Source organism: Somniosus microcephalus, chromosome 10 (assembly GCF_052327205.1).
Source record: "Somniosus microcephalus isolate GS21.2 chromosome 10, FLI_Smic_1.0, whole genome shotgun sequence".
NCBI lineage: Eukaryota > Metazoa > Chordata > Chondrichthyes > Squaliformes > Somniosidae > Somniosus > Somniosus microcephalus.
In genome coordinates this window covers 95,160,206-95,174,455 of record NC_140996.1, presented here as the reverse complement: position 1 = coordinate 95,174,455, position 14,250 = coordinate 95,160,206, and the positions used below count along the sequence as shown (strand labels likewise).

Below are 14,250 nucleotides of genomic sequence, written 5' to 3'. Positions count from 1 at the left end.
AAATTAATGGAATTAAAAAAATTCTTTTAGGGCTTTTAAAAGTCTTTAAATTGCTTTAATTCTCTTTAAAACTACTTCAGATTACTCAAAATAATGTAAACATTTAAAAAAGTTTATAAAAGTTACCAAAATCTTCAAAAAACTTCCAAAAACCTATTTAAACTGCTGCTTTGCATGTAAAAATCCTTAGCAGCTTGACAGAAACATTGGGGGCGTGTCCAGTGAAACTGAGACCTCAAGGGGCGTGTCTCACTTACACTGCACGCTCCTGGCTTCGCGCTGGCTGCACTCCTGGGCAGCGTGACGTCATACGCTGCCCGGGAATGTGCTTTCTATTTCTGCAAGTTCAGGCGTCCCAGAAGCTGATTGGCACGAGCGCGGGGTAAGTGCAAATACGGGGCTTGCACGCGCTGCAAGCCCCGTTCTGGAATTTCTGGGCCATTATGATTTTCTAAGTGCCCTGTTATCACTTCTTTAATTATGCATTCCAGCATTTTCGTGATGACTAATGTCAGGCTAATTGGCCTGTAGTTCCCTGTTTTCTCTTTCCCTCCTTTCTTGAGTAGCAGGGTTACATTTGCTGCCTTCCAATCCACTGGGACCATTCTACACTGGGAATGTTGGAAGATCATAACCAATGCATCCACTATTTCTGCAGCTGCCTCTTTTAGAACCCTAGGAGGTAGGCCATCAATCTGGGGGATTTGTCGGCTTTTAGTCCCACTAGTTTCGCAAGTAATTTTTCGTTACTGATATCAACTACTTTAAGTTCCTCACTCTTATTAGCCACTTGGTTCCCCACTATTTTTGGTATGCTTTGTGTCTTCTACTGCAAAGAGAAATTGATGAGAAATTATTTTATGCAGTGAGTTGTTATGATCTGGAATGCATTGCCTGCAAGGGTGGTGGAAGCAGATTCAATAGTAACTTTCAAAAGGGAATTGGATATATACTTGAAAGAGCGGAGGAGTGGGGTAAATTTCAAAGAGCTGGCACAAGCACGATGGGGCGCAATGCCTCCTTCTGTGCTATAATATTCTATGATTCTCTGATAATACAGAAAAATATTAACAGTAAGGTAACTTTAGCATAAAGCAATTCTAATTATTGTCCTGGAGCAGTCCTTTAGCCAGTTATAGTAAATTATTTCTCTCAATCTCCCAGAGAGCTGAAAAGAAACACATTAAAACATAGCTCAGAAATCAAAGATGTTTGCAATGCCATGCAAGCCAAATTCATGTCCATTAAACACTAAATGAACTGCATTATCAAATCAAAACTCAAACAGTGTCAGCAGACTGCCACAGAATTCCAGATATGCCACGATGATGTATTTTGTTGGTAGATGTAACTAATCACAACTCGCCGCATGGAGCAATTGCAATGTTGCATGATCAGAAGATATTCTGCTTTTACCGTTTTTCTAAAATCCAAATAATAACTGCTGTTTACAATGTGATTTTATTGTTTCAGATTACAAAGCTAATACATTGCAACATATATAAATGTCACCTGTATAGCATTATTTAGCAATAAAACATTTTTCACTATCAACTTTTTAGGGTGTCATGTACTGATATATAAATTATATGCTAATGAAGCCAAAGATATCCCAACATTCCTTGCCATATTTTTTTGGATCATCTCAATATAATTACATTTACACAAAAATATTAAAATGCAAACATACTCTATGCATTTATCGATCCACTTGGAAGCCCTATCTTTTATATTTTCTTGCCTTTTTCCCGCATTATAGAACTATGAGGTATCTAATAGATTTTGATAACACCTGCAAAAAATCAAGTATATACATGGCAGTTGACTCAGAACAGTTCTAAGATTGTTATAATCAAAGTTATCATTAAAAAATCCATTGGAGTCACAGTCTTGTTTCCCGGATATCTAGTCCTGCTCTTCCAACAAGTACGGTCTCTGTCTTGTGCTGTGTAGTAGCTAATCTCTACCTGTCACTTTTATTATATGTAGCATACATTAGTAGATTTAGGACCAGTGTGTTCCCTATGCTGCACGGACTGGTAAATTCAAACAGTTGAACCCAGTGGCATAGCAATAGCACTGACTGTTCTGCATGGTGCCCTGAAGTCTGAGGAGACTGGCAAACCAGCACTGGGAGCAGTGTTATAGAAGCCGACCACAACATTGATGCTAGGCCAGGTTTAGAAACACAGGCACATACTGTACGAGTAGCAAACGCAGAAAGTCCGAGAGTGGGAGACTGCACAAGAACAGTCCAGGATATCACATCTGAACCAAAATTATTTCCATATACTTCAGATTTGATTTCAATACACTGAAGTCAAATTAAATGTGATTCAACGCAAGGAATAGGGACTATGGAAAATCGTTGATATTTTAAGATTCAATACATAAACAGACTGGTTATCAGGAAGTTGACCCGTCTCATTCTTAATCACCACACACATTAACCTTCTGCCTGGAGTCAGGAACTCCGGTCCTGCTCTGTTCTTCTCTGTAAATTTCTAACAATGAGCACAAGATAACTTTATATGGAACTGAAATTAATTTACCATTCACCAAGCTGCTCAAAGTGCTCTATAGACAGCCTTTACTATCAATGCGTGGAGACACCATCTTACCTCCTGTGCATCTTCCATGCCATTATTCGCAAACTCAAATACAAGTTCATTTTGTCCAACTGCTGTCGCCATAGCAGGGCATTCCTTGTGCCTTCGCAACAGATGAGGTGGTCCACTTGATACAGGAGTAAATGGAGGGAAAGGTCCTTCTCATTAAAAAGTAGCAGTTCCCATCAAAGTGAAAGCATTTCAGTTCATAACTGGCTGGGGAGTGGGGGAGAAATGGAAGCCTTTGGGGTTGATTCAAGTCCCTAAGAAATTGGAGATTCCCAAAACAGCAAAAAGGATTGTGAAACTTCGGAGGAGAGAGCAGTGAGTTTCTGTCCTGGATCGTGTTTCCGTGTTGAAACGTTTCTTGTGAAGACCAAGTTGCTCTGTTCTGGAAAAAAAAAAGATTCTGTCATTTAAACAAATGAATGGAGCTGAATGCCAATGTATCATGCCACATCTGATGGTTTTCTTTCATTTCTTGTAAATCAGCAGTGAAATGAATTATGACCGGAGCCTAATGACTACTGTTTGGCAAAAGTTTGTTCCAAGCTAAATGAACACAACCAGACCGATGATAACAATGGCTTTTTTTTCCTGTGCTGTGCAGTGAGAGTTGTCTTGTCCGTCAACTGATGTCAGGATGTCTTTATAAAACAAACCCTTTCATAGCAATCTTACCGACCTTCTTGGAAGAGTCTTCACAAGCTTTTGTTTTTACAAAACAACCTTTAGCTGCTTTCTGCTGTTTCCTTATCTCTGCTACAACCTTGCAAGAAGCAGGAAGGAAGCAGCATTGACTACGTCATGGCAAACCAGAAACTGCAAACAAACCCTCTCCATGGGCCTGCACGAGAAATGTAAAGCTGCAGTTCAGTCAGTGTGGAAAATAAGTCACTGGCTACTTTAATGTTCAATGTTTCATAACTTTCCTTTGGTCAGAAGGCTTTGGCTGACCAGAGTTGCATTCTGCGAAAAAGGCCAAACCGTTATCCTCTATGGCATTAGCGGTTGTTTTGATAAATGCTTCAATACACATTGTATAGTGCAGTGTGATAAATGTGCGACCAGTACACCCTGACTATTGATGTGAATTTATTGTGTCTGGTTTGAAGGAGCAGTACCATGCTTATTAATAAGTGTATGGAAACAGGGGACAGTCATGCCACAGGTCTTTCAGTCCTCCTTGGAAATGGGAGTGTTGCCAAGAGGACTGGAAGGTTGCAAATGTTACACGCCTGTTCAAAAAAAAAGGAAGAGATAACTATGGGCCAGTCAGCCTAACGACAACAACTTGCATTTATATAGCACCTTTAATGTAGTAAAACATCCCAAGGCATTTCACAGTAGTGTTATCAGACAAAATTTGACACCAAGCCACATAAAGAGATATTGGGACAGGTGACCAAAAGCATGGTAGTGGGGAAACTTCTAGAGATCATAATCCAGGACAAAATTAATTGTCACTTGGAGTTCTTCGATGAAATAACAGAGGGTTGATGAAGGTAGTGCAGTTGATGTTATGTACAGGAAACTTTCGATTAACTGGCCCCTAAATAACCGGAAATGTCGGTTAACCGGCAAAATTCAGGAGTCGGTTTCAGCTAACTTTTATAACTTTTATTACTTGCACAGCAACAAATTGAGGAAGGCAAGGGTTTGGCTGCAGCTGTTGCTAAGCTACAGAGACACTTGCAACTTGTGGACATTCTTCTGAAGCTGTTGCTAAGCAAACGGGTTTGTTGCTTCATACGGAGCTCTAAGGTCCGTATCTTTCACTATAGCGTTCGGTTATCCGGAATTGTTGCTAAACCGGCACCACGTCGGTCCCGTCCGTGCCGGATACCAGAAAGTTTCCTGTATATGGACTTTCATAAGGCATTTGATAAGATGCCACATAATAGTTAGCCAATTTGAAACCCATGGGATTAAAGGGGCAGTGACAACATGGATATGAAATTGGCTAAGAGATAGAAAGCAGAGAGCAGAGAACGGTTGTTTTTCAGACTGGATGGAAGTATACAGTGGTGTTCCCCAGGGGTTGGTATTAGGACCACTGCTCTTTTTGATATATATTAATGACATGGACTTGGGTATGGGGGCATAATTTCACCGTTTTCAGATGACAAATGCTTTGAAATCTAGTAAACCGGGAGGAGGATAGAAGCAGATTTCAGGAGGACATAGACAGACTGGTGAAATGAGCAGACACATGGCAGATGAAATTTAATGCAGGGAAGTATGAAGTGATGCATTTTGGAAGGGAACATGAGGAGAGGCAATAAAAACTAAATGGTACAAATTTAAAGGGTGTGAAGTAACAGAGAGATCTGGGGGTTTACGTACACATATTGTTTGAAGGTGGCAGGACAAATTGATAAAGCAGTTATAAAAGCAAACGGAATCCTTGGCATTATAAATAGAGGCATAGAGTACAAAAGCAAGGAAGTTATGGTAAATGTTCAAAAATCACTGGTTCTGCTGTGATCTGGTGTTCAATTCTGGACACCACATTTTAGGAAGGATGTCTTGGCCTTGGAGGAGGTGCAGAGGAGGTTTACTAGAATTGCACCAGGGATGGAAGACTTCTGTTAAGTGGAGAGACTAGAGAAGCTGGGATTGTTCTCAGAGCAGAGAAGGTTAAGAGTAGATTTAATAGAGGTGTTGAAAACTATGAGGGGTTTTGATAGATAGGGAGAAACTGTTTCCACTGGCAGGAGGGTCGATAATCAGAGGACACAGATTTAAGATAATTGGCTAAAGAACCAGGGGGAGACGAGGAGAATTTTTTTTTTTTACGCAGCATGTTGTTAGGATCTGGAATGCACTACCTGAAAGGGTAGTGGATGCAGATTCAATAGTAACTTTCAAAAGGGAATTGGATATATACTCAAAAGAAAAATTAGCAGGGCTATGGAGAAAAAGCAGAGGAGTGGAACTAATTGGGTAGCTCTTTCAAAAAGCTGGCAGAGGCATGATGGGCCAAATGGTCTCCTTCTGTGCTGTATGATTCTGTAATTCTATAAGTCTGCACTACTAATAGTCCAAAAGTAAGACTGTTACTTTAAAGAGTAGCCTCTCACATTAGTTATCTTAATACAGAACTAACTTCTGCCTCATATGCATATTAATTTCTAGCTCCTTATAGCAATGATTTTTTAACTGTAATGCATTAAACAATCCAGTTAACTATAATAGATGGTGTGCAATAAAAGTGAGTAATCTTTTCTAGAGCAACTCACTGGAGCGGAGTTAAAGGATTGATGGGTGTAACTTTCCCTGAGGTGATTTGGGGTGGATTCACAGCTGCTTTTAATACCAGTAAATCCACTTCTACACAAAATTAAATTTTTAACCCTTGGTGGTGGAAGTACAAAATTAAATCTTGTAATGCTTGATTTAGTCTGTAAAAGACAGGTTAGGTTTACACTGTGTGGCTTGGCAGGGGGGTCCCTCCAGGCTAATTTCAGCATTGAGACTCTTCAATCTCCCACTCTCTTTCTGATTTAATTGTACCAAGCTGGAAAATTCTGGAATGTGGAGCTTATTTTCACCCAGCCAAGTTGGTGTTAACAGGGTGGTATTGGCCTCAAAATGGGGTCAAGAGACTTACTGTCCAGTTAACGCTGACATATTTTTAAAGGGGCATCCCTTGAGCGGCAGAGTGCCTGCCTTTTTCAGGACACTTGATTATGCAAATTTATGATCTAATTAAGACCCTGATTCAGGGACACATGGGCGGAGTGTGTGCCTCGCATGCTCTGCCCACTTGTACCAGGCATCGAGCAGCCTTACCATCAGTCTTTAAAGGGACTGCTGCTGGCTGTACCCAACACGGCCTAGAAAAGTTTCTGGGTTATATTCTTCTGGAGCCAGAAGGAGCAGGATCGCTGCCAGCTGGGTTTTTCTCTCTCTGAATTTGCCTCACCTACCCACCACCTCCACCCCCACCCCCACTAAGATTTCAGTGTTTGTCTCTTCACAAAATCCACTACTGAAAAGTTCAGAATTGGCTATTAATTGAATGTTGTGATGGAGAAGTTGCTTTTGGATAATGCAGATGAGCACAAATACTTGTGGAACAGTTGTGACTGTCCTAAACAGTTAGCAGCATTGATGTTTTACTTTTCCCCTCCCTCGAAAGCTACAATAGAAATCTTCTAAAATCAGAATGATGTATACAGTTTTGTAATAACTGTGAAATGATTATGAAGAAATTAATATAATTATGATGATGGATAATATACTCTTGCTACATGTGAAATGTTATTACAGGCCTAAAAGATGTATCAAAGGGGCATATCTTGACTTTGTGCAGTGGTGTAAAACAGGTGATAGTGAGTTGGCAGCCCATATTGCATCTCCCATGATTTTTATTGCCATTGTAGTCAATGGACTGGCTGTCACCCGTTTTACACTATCGTACAAAGTCAAGATCTACCCCAAAGGTTGGAAAGCCTGGAAGTTGATTAGTTCAGATACTACACCCTCTTACAAAAATCTAACAGAGTAGCTTCACGTGTGAAGTATCTGAGTCTATTAATGCCACTTTCATGTGAAAGAGATCATCACAGGTACAATTAGTGTGAACAGGTAACTGGTGATTATTGAAACACTGTGGTTTAAAATAATGGTGGCATAGTATCGTTTTTCCAACAAGTAACAAAAAGCAGTAACTATAACTTTCTATTGCTTCAGTTGCCTCCACAAATACCCAGCAAAATAAATCAGTTGATAGGACCGCCGTGCTTCCAATAAATGATGGTTAATTCTGCAGATAAATGTCTGAAATGGAGGAACAGAGTTCCAGGCAGTGGCACCTGTCTGGGAGGGAGTTTCATAGACAAAAGAAGCATTTGTATTCAATGGGGAACTTGTTGGACTGACACGGAGGGGCTGGTAAGACAATGACCAAAGGGTATTTGGCACCTGGCAAATCGGGTGTGGATTCCTGTGGATGCCTGAGGTGAGCACAGAGGTGGCTCGCAGCATCTGCACAGGTTGTTCCCTGGGCTCATTCAGGCCTCAACTTGAATGCAAGGGAGGTGGCTATAATTTTCCTACATTACAACAGTGATGACACTTTAAAGGTACATCGTTGGCTGTGAAGTGCTTTGGGACAGCCTGAGGTCATATAAGGCACTATATAAATGCAAGCTCTTCCTTTCTTTGTGATTAAAAATCAGAAGCATAGACCAGAGTTTGTTGATTGGCTGTCTACTGTTTTCCCAGATTTAAGTTAGACAATTCATCTTTTGCTTCTGTTAGTATCAGTTGTACTTTGTGTGGACCCCTTCACTGGAAGTTCTGTTGCCGTTACATCATCTGAGAATAGTAAACAGGAACTCTTGATGGCAATGTGACTTTAAACTTGAGATCATTCTTTGGCAAATATCTTAAACCGGAAATGAAGAAAATGTGCACCATTTATTAGTTTGATTTCTTTGCTGCTCCGTTCTTGAATTCCAGGTTCCAGATCAAAGCCAACATTCCCTGTACATTTCCTTCCTTTCTGCTCAGCTATTTCATCTCGATTAAAGCTGTTTCTGTTTCATGCACTAATCCATTTTTCAACAGCCCGCCTCCCACTGCAGCCGATGCGAGAAACGTGCCTTCACCTAATGCTCATTGAAAGAAAGACTTGCATTTATATAGTGCCTTTCACGACCTCAGGACGTCCCAAAGTGCTTTACAGCCAATGACGTACTTTTAAAGTGTATTCACTGTTATAATGTAGGAAATGCGGCAGTCAATTTGCACACAGCAAGGTCCCATAAACGAAAATGAGATAATGACCAGATAATCTGCTTTAATGATGTTGGTTGAGGGATAACTATTGGCCAAGACACCAGGGAGAACTCCCCTGCTCTTGTTCGAATAGTGCCGTAGGATCTTTTATGCCCACATAAAGGGGCAGATGAACTCCTGTGAGCTTCATGATAAGATGTTACCATTAGTGAATCAGAAGTCTTATCCAAACCAAATGGTAATTGTCTTAGGCATTTTATAGTGTGCATGAACTGGCTTGGAGATCCTCACAGAACCAGGCCCAATAGAGGAACATGAGGAATTGTACAGGAAGGCAGCAAGATGGGAGGGTCAGTGGTGTCACTGAAATCCAGTAGAAGTTTGGGTGCAAGTCCTCATAGCAGGTAAGTAAAGTTGGGGCAGATTTTAATGCTTGAGCTAACTAGGAACAGCTCAATAGTGCAACTGCCAGTACTTGGTGAGATAGGTGTTATCTCCAGCATTACCCACAGCCGTGCTCTTCTGGCTAGCCTCCCATATTCCACCCTCCATAAACATGAGCTCATCCAGAACCCTGCTGTCCATATCCTAACTCGCACCAAGACCTGTTCATCCACCACTTGTGTGCTTGCTGATATTGATTTGCTATCACCCATTTTACAGAATCGCACAAATCCTCTGTACATCTATAATATCTTCCAGTTCTGAAAAATGGTGTAAGCCTGAATCGTTACCCTGATTGTTCTCCCCACAAATGCTACCTGACCTGTTGCGCATTTCCAGCATTTTCTCTTTGTTTCATTCCTTCACTTGTGTTGGAGGAAAGTATATGAAAGCTCAAAGTGAGAATCCAAATATTAAAGGCACAAAACTAGAGGTGGGAAGGGAGGGAGGTGTTACATCTCAAGAGTTTAATAACCTTGCTTGTATAACAATTAAAAGAGTACGCAGGAGACAGAGTTCAGTTCACAGCCATTACTTCCAGAAGAATCTCTTCAACTCCATGCACTCTATTTTCCATAGTGCATTGCACATCACAACTACGGTAAGCTATGTGGGACAATTCAAATACAACATTCAAAATACACAACATCTCCTCCCCTCTTACATTAGATGTCCCAATAGAACCACAAAATTTTAAAAACACAATAACCTGGGAGTGAGGGTAGACTTCCTCCAACCCTGGCTATACCCATGGGGATTATTCTGCCCCAGATAAAGGGTAAGCCTCTGAACTATAAGTTCAAACATATAGGGGCCCGCCGCTCTCTGGTAGGATACCGGTGGTCAACCTGGCTCTCCAGTTCATTGTCTCTCACAGGTGACGTCACCACAGGTGTAGGCGGCTGGGGTGCCTGTATACAGGTCTCCCTTGCTGATGAGATAGGGGCTGAAGCGGCTGCTTCCTCAGAAGGTGAGCCTCTCGGTGTAGAAGGCGGATGACCCACAGCATCACCCAATGGCAGATAAACTGCTGTTGGTGGTTCAGTGGGTGTTGCTGCACTTTGTAGAAGCTGATCGGTGTGTCTCTTCCAGACAATGTCCTCGAGTGTCTGTACAGTGTAGGATACTGGACCAGTCTGTGCAATGACAGTAGCAGGAACCCACTTAGGTCCACCACTGTAGTTCCGTGCCAACACATGTTCACCTGGACTGAAGACTCTGGCCTAGAAATTCGGTGGGCTGCGCCACCAGTTAGCGCCTAAAGAGGGCACTCAGTGGCTTTAGCGCCACTGGCCACGCCTCCCGTGATATTTAGCTGGGGCGCTAATGGCGGCATTAGCCTGTTGCGCTGCACCGCCACCGATGACATCATCGGTGTGCGCAGCGCCCCGCTACCGTCCCGATCTCGATATTCGGTAGCGCCCGCCTCTGTAGCGCCGTTCGCAACTCGCGCCCGGTTCACGGGGCCTATCTGTGGCGGCAGTGGCGCAAATTAAGGTGGAGGTGCGGAGCGGCCTTTTTTTCGGCGGCCGCCTGCCAGCACCTCCATCCCTGGCCTCCTGATCTCCCCCCGCGGCAATGCCGGCTGTTTTCCGAGAGCCCGGCACTTCTCCTCGGTGCCGGGCTCTTTTGCCAGCACTCGCGATCTCCGATCGTGTTGGTGCAAGCCCCTCCCCCTTAAGAATGGGAGGAAGGCCTGCAGTAACGCAGCGCGCCGTGCTGCAGCGTGTGGCGCTGCGGCACGTTGCGCTGCGATATTCAATTTCAGCGCCCTAAGAGGGACGCGTAGCGCCTCGAGCCTCGCCCCGTGTCCCTCTTGGGGCGTTCAAGCTGAATTTCCGGCGGTCGCAACTGCTCTGATCGCTGCGCTAATTCCGGCGCCCAGGCGAGTTTGGCACCCCGTTTGCGGCTCCACCAAATTTCTCCCCCTCTGTCTTTGGAGCGTTGTTCACGTCGCTTGATCTGCTTGTCCTGCTGAGACTGTACCACGCCTTTCACCTTTGGCGGTTTCAGCAGGTCGAAGTTAGTTCGTAGCTCTCTTTTGAGCAGTAGAGTGGCAGGTGATGCTTTTGTGGTCACATGTGGTGTGTTCCTGTAACTCAACAGGAAACTATTCAGGCACTGATGAAGCGTTCCCTGGCCTTGCAATGCCTTTAGAGAGTGTTTCATGGTCTGAACAAACCTCTCAGCTAGACCATTTGTCGCAGGGTGGTATGGTGCAGCCCTGATATGTTGTACACCATTCACCTGCAGGAATGTAGCCATTTCTTGTGACACCCACTGTGGACCGTTGTCTGAGACAAGTTGCATCGGAGATCCAAATCGGCTGAACACCTCAGCTAACTTCTCAATGGTCTTCTCAGCGGTGGTGGACCTCATTATAACAACCTCTGGCCACTTACTGTGCACGTCAACAGCCACCAGGAACATTCTCTCCTCGAATGGACCTGCAAAGTCTACATGAATGCGGTGCCATGCTTCCTCCGGAAAGTCCCGGCGCGAAGAGGTGCAAGCTGTGACACATTACGAACTCTCTGACATGAGGAACAGGTTTTAGCTTTGTCCTCAATCTGTCCATCCATACCCGGCCACCAGAAGTAGCTCCTCACTATTTCTTTCATACGAACCATTCAGCAGTGTCCGGAGTGTAGTTGCTGTAACACTGGTTTCCGTAGCGATGGTGGAATAACCACTCTCCTCCCCCACAGCAAACATCCAGACTGCACCGACAGTTTGTTTCTCCTTAAGAGATATGGTTTCAAGTTTGGGTCATCGCTGTCAAGCTTGCCCCTGACGATAATGTCCAGCACTACAGACAACACTGGGTCGTTTCTGGTGTTTCGTCGGACCTGTGTCGAAGTAACAGGCGTGTTCTCCACCTGCCTAAAATAGCAGATGTCCATGCTACACATCATAGGCTTGGTGACAGGCAGCGGCAACTTGGAAAGACCGTCGGCGTTGCCATGCAGGTCAGACTTGCGATATCTAATGTCAAAGGTGTGTGCAGACAACAGCAGCGCCCACCTTTGCATTCTGCTCACAGCAAGTGACGGAATCCCTGTATGTGGCCCGAAGATGGTCGTGAGAGGACGGTGATCGGTTAGTAAGGTGAACTGTCTCCCGTACAAATATTGGTGAAACTTGCGAATGCCAAAAACGATGCTCAGTGCTTCTCGTTCTATTTGGGCGTAGCTAGTTTCAGCTCTGTTCAAAGTCCTAGATGCGAATGCTATTGGCTTCTCTTCTCCGTTTGGCATGATATGAGAAACAACCGCTCCCACACCATATGACGATGCATCACAAGCTAACTGTATTGGTAATGAAGGGTTAAAATGCGTCAAAGCCTCTGACTTCAGGAGCATGTCCTTTGCTGTCATGAATGCCTCCTGGCACTTGTTAGTCCATTCCCACTTCTTGTCTTTACATAGCAACCAATGCAGCGGCCTCAGCATCGAGGCTAGGTTCGGTATGAACCATCCATAGTAGTTCAGTAACCCTAGAAAAGAACGCAGCTGGCTGATATTTTCAGGTGCTGGGGCATCCACGATTGCCTTGGTCTTGGACGGTGCCTTGTGAAGGCCTGTGGCATCGATCACATGACCGAGGTACTCAACTGATGCCTGAAAAAAATCACATTTATCCCTGCGAACTCTGAGTCCATAATCCCTCAGTCTCTGTAGCGTTGCGTCCAAGTTACGCAGATGGTCTTGGTCATCACACCCAGTAACTAAGATATCATCTAAGTAGCACTGGACTCCAGGCAATCCACTAAGGATCTGGTCCCTAGCACATTGGAAAAGCGCTGGAGCTGATGTAATTACGAAAGGAAGTCGACGATACCTAAATAGGCCCTTGTGCGTCACAATAGTCAGCATTTCTCGTGACTGTTCATCCACATGCATTTGCAGGTAGGCTTGACAGAGGTCGATTGTGCTAAACTTCTGGCCCCCAGCAAGTCCCGCAAACAAATCATCAATATGGGGAAGCGGATATTGCTCCACTGACAATACAGTGTTAACAGTTACTTTAAAATCTCCACATATCCTAACTCCACACCCTTTCTTGAGCACTGGTACGATGGGTGTTGCCCATTCACTCACGCTGACTGGTTCTAGTACTCCGCTTTCAACTAGGGCTTCTAAGTCAACCTCGACTTTTGGTCTGATGGCATAAGGTACGGGTCGTGCCTTCATGAACTTGGGTTTGCTATCCTGCTTAATACGAAGCTTCACAGTAATATCTTTCATGCTACCCAGTTCTCCATTAAAGACTTCTGCATGTTTCTTTAAGATGGCGGGTAAGCCTGGATCATTGTGTGACATCATGTAGACTGATGACCAGTCTAATATTATTCTCTCCATCCACGAACATCCCAGTAGGGAGGGGTAGTCTCCTTTAACTACGTAGAGTGGTAACTTCCTAATTTGTCCATTCAACTGAACTGTGACCTCAGTGATACCTCTCACGGTTACTCTTTCACCGGTATATGTCTTTAATGCTAGGTTAGCTGGCTGCAGTGGAAGGTGCTTTAATGTCTTTTTGTAGACTGTCTCTGACATAAGAGATACTGCTGCCCCGGTATCGATCTGTATTCGCACAGGCTGCCCCTCTAGCAAGGGTGAGACCCAGTAGCCATGCGAATCCCCAGCTACAGTCAGCACGTTCAGTGATAGTTCCTCCTCTGAAGTGTCACTTGCCTCTGTTTTGTCCTGTTCTACAGAGCGGACATGCTTCTTTGTCTTTTGTCTGAATGTTTTCTTTCTTCCTTCCGTCTTTGACGTTTTCTCTGCGTCCTTTTTATTTCTGCATGCGCGCTGAATATGTCCCTTTTTACCACAGCTGTGGCAATCCATGTCCACACACCAGCATGCAGACGCAAGATGCCCCATTTTGCCACAACGGAAACATGGCCCTTGACTCTCTGTTCTTACTTTGTGCACTTTTTCTGTTGCACCCAACTGTTGAGCTTCCTTAGCTGCCAATTCCATGGAGATACTGATTTCAATGGCCTTTTGTAGAGTCAGATTACTCTCCGTTAATAGTCTCTTCTGTATGGCTTCAGTTCTCATACCACACACTAGCCTGTCTCTTATAGTATCATTTAGCACATCATTAAACTCACAGTGCTCTGATAGTCTTTTTAGTGCAGCTACAAACATGGTCACTGCTTCTCCTTCTTCCTGGTTACGCCTGTGGAACCTAAACCTCTCAGCTATGACTAGGGGTTTGGGTGAAAAATGCCCTTTTAGTATCTCCACAATTTCACTATATTGTTTAGTCCCTGGTTTATCTGGATGCACTAAAGTACGCAAAGGATTGAAAGTCTTTGGTCCCATCACACTTAACAATGTAGGTACTACTTTGTTCCCTCCAATGTCATTTGCTTGTGTGAAGTATTCAAATCGTTCTGTATATGAGCTCCATTGTTCGACATTCTCATCAAACGGTC

The 14,250-nt window shown here is 43.9% G+C and overlaps 1 protein-coding gene across 3 annotated transcripts in view; it reads right to left on the bottom strand.

Annotated features, from left to right (window-relative positions):
* The window catches only part of LOC147111579 (ETS-related transcription factor Elf-1-like), a 271,464-nt gene that overhangs the window by 202,750 nt on the left and 54,464 nt on the right, over positions 1-14,250 (bottom strand). For 2 of the 3 annotated variants that reach the window (XM_085998640.1, XM_085998642.1), the window contains exon 2: positions 2,622-3,000. In XM_085998640.1, coding sequence (XP_085854766.1) covers positions 2,622-2,693 — 72 coding nt within the window. In that variant the 5' untranslated portion in view covers positions 2,694-3,000. Of the gene's footprint in view, positions 1-2,621; positions 3,001-3,294; positions 3,374-14,250 lie in introns of those variants that run through there. The other variant, XM_085998641.1, reaches the window with a different exon arrangement.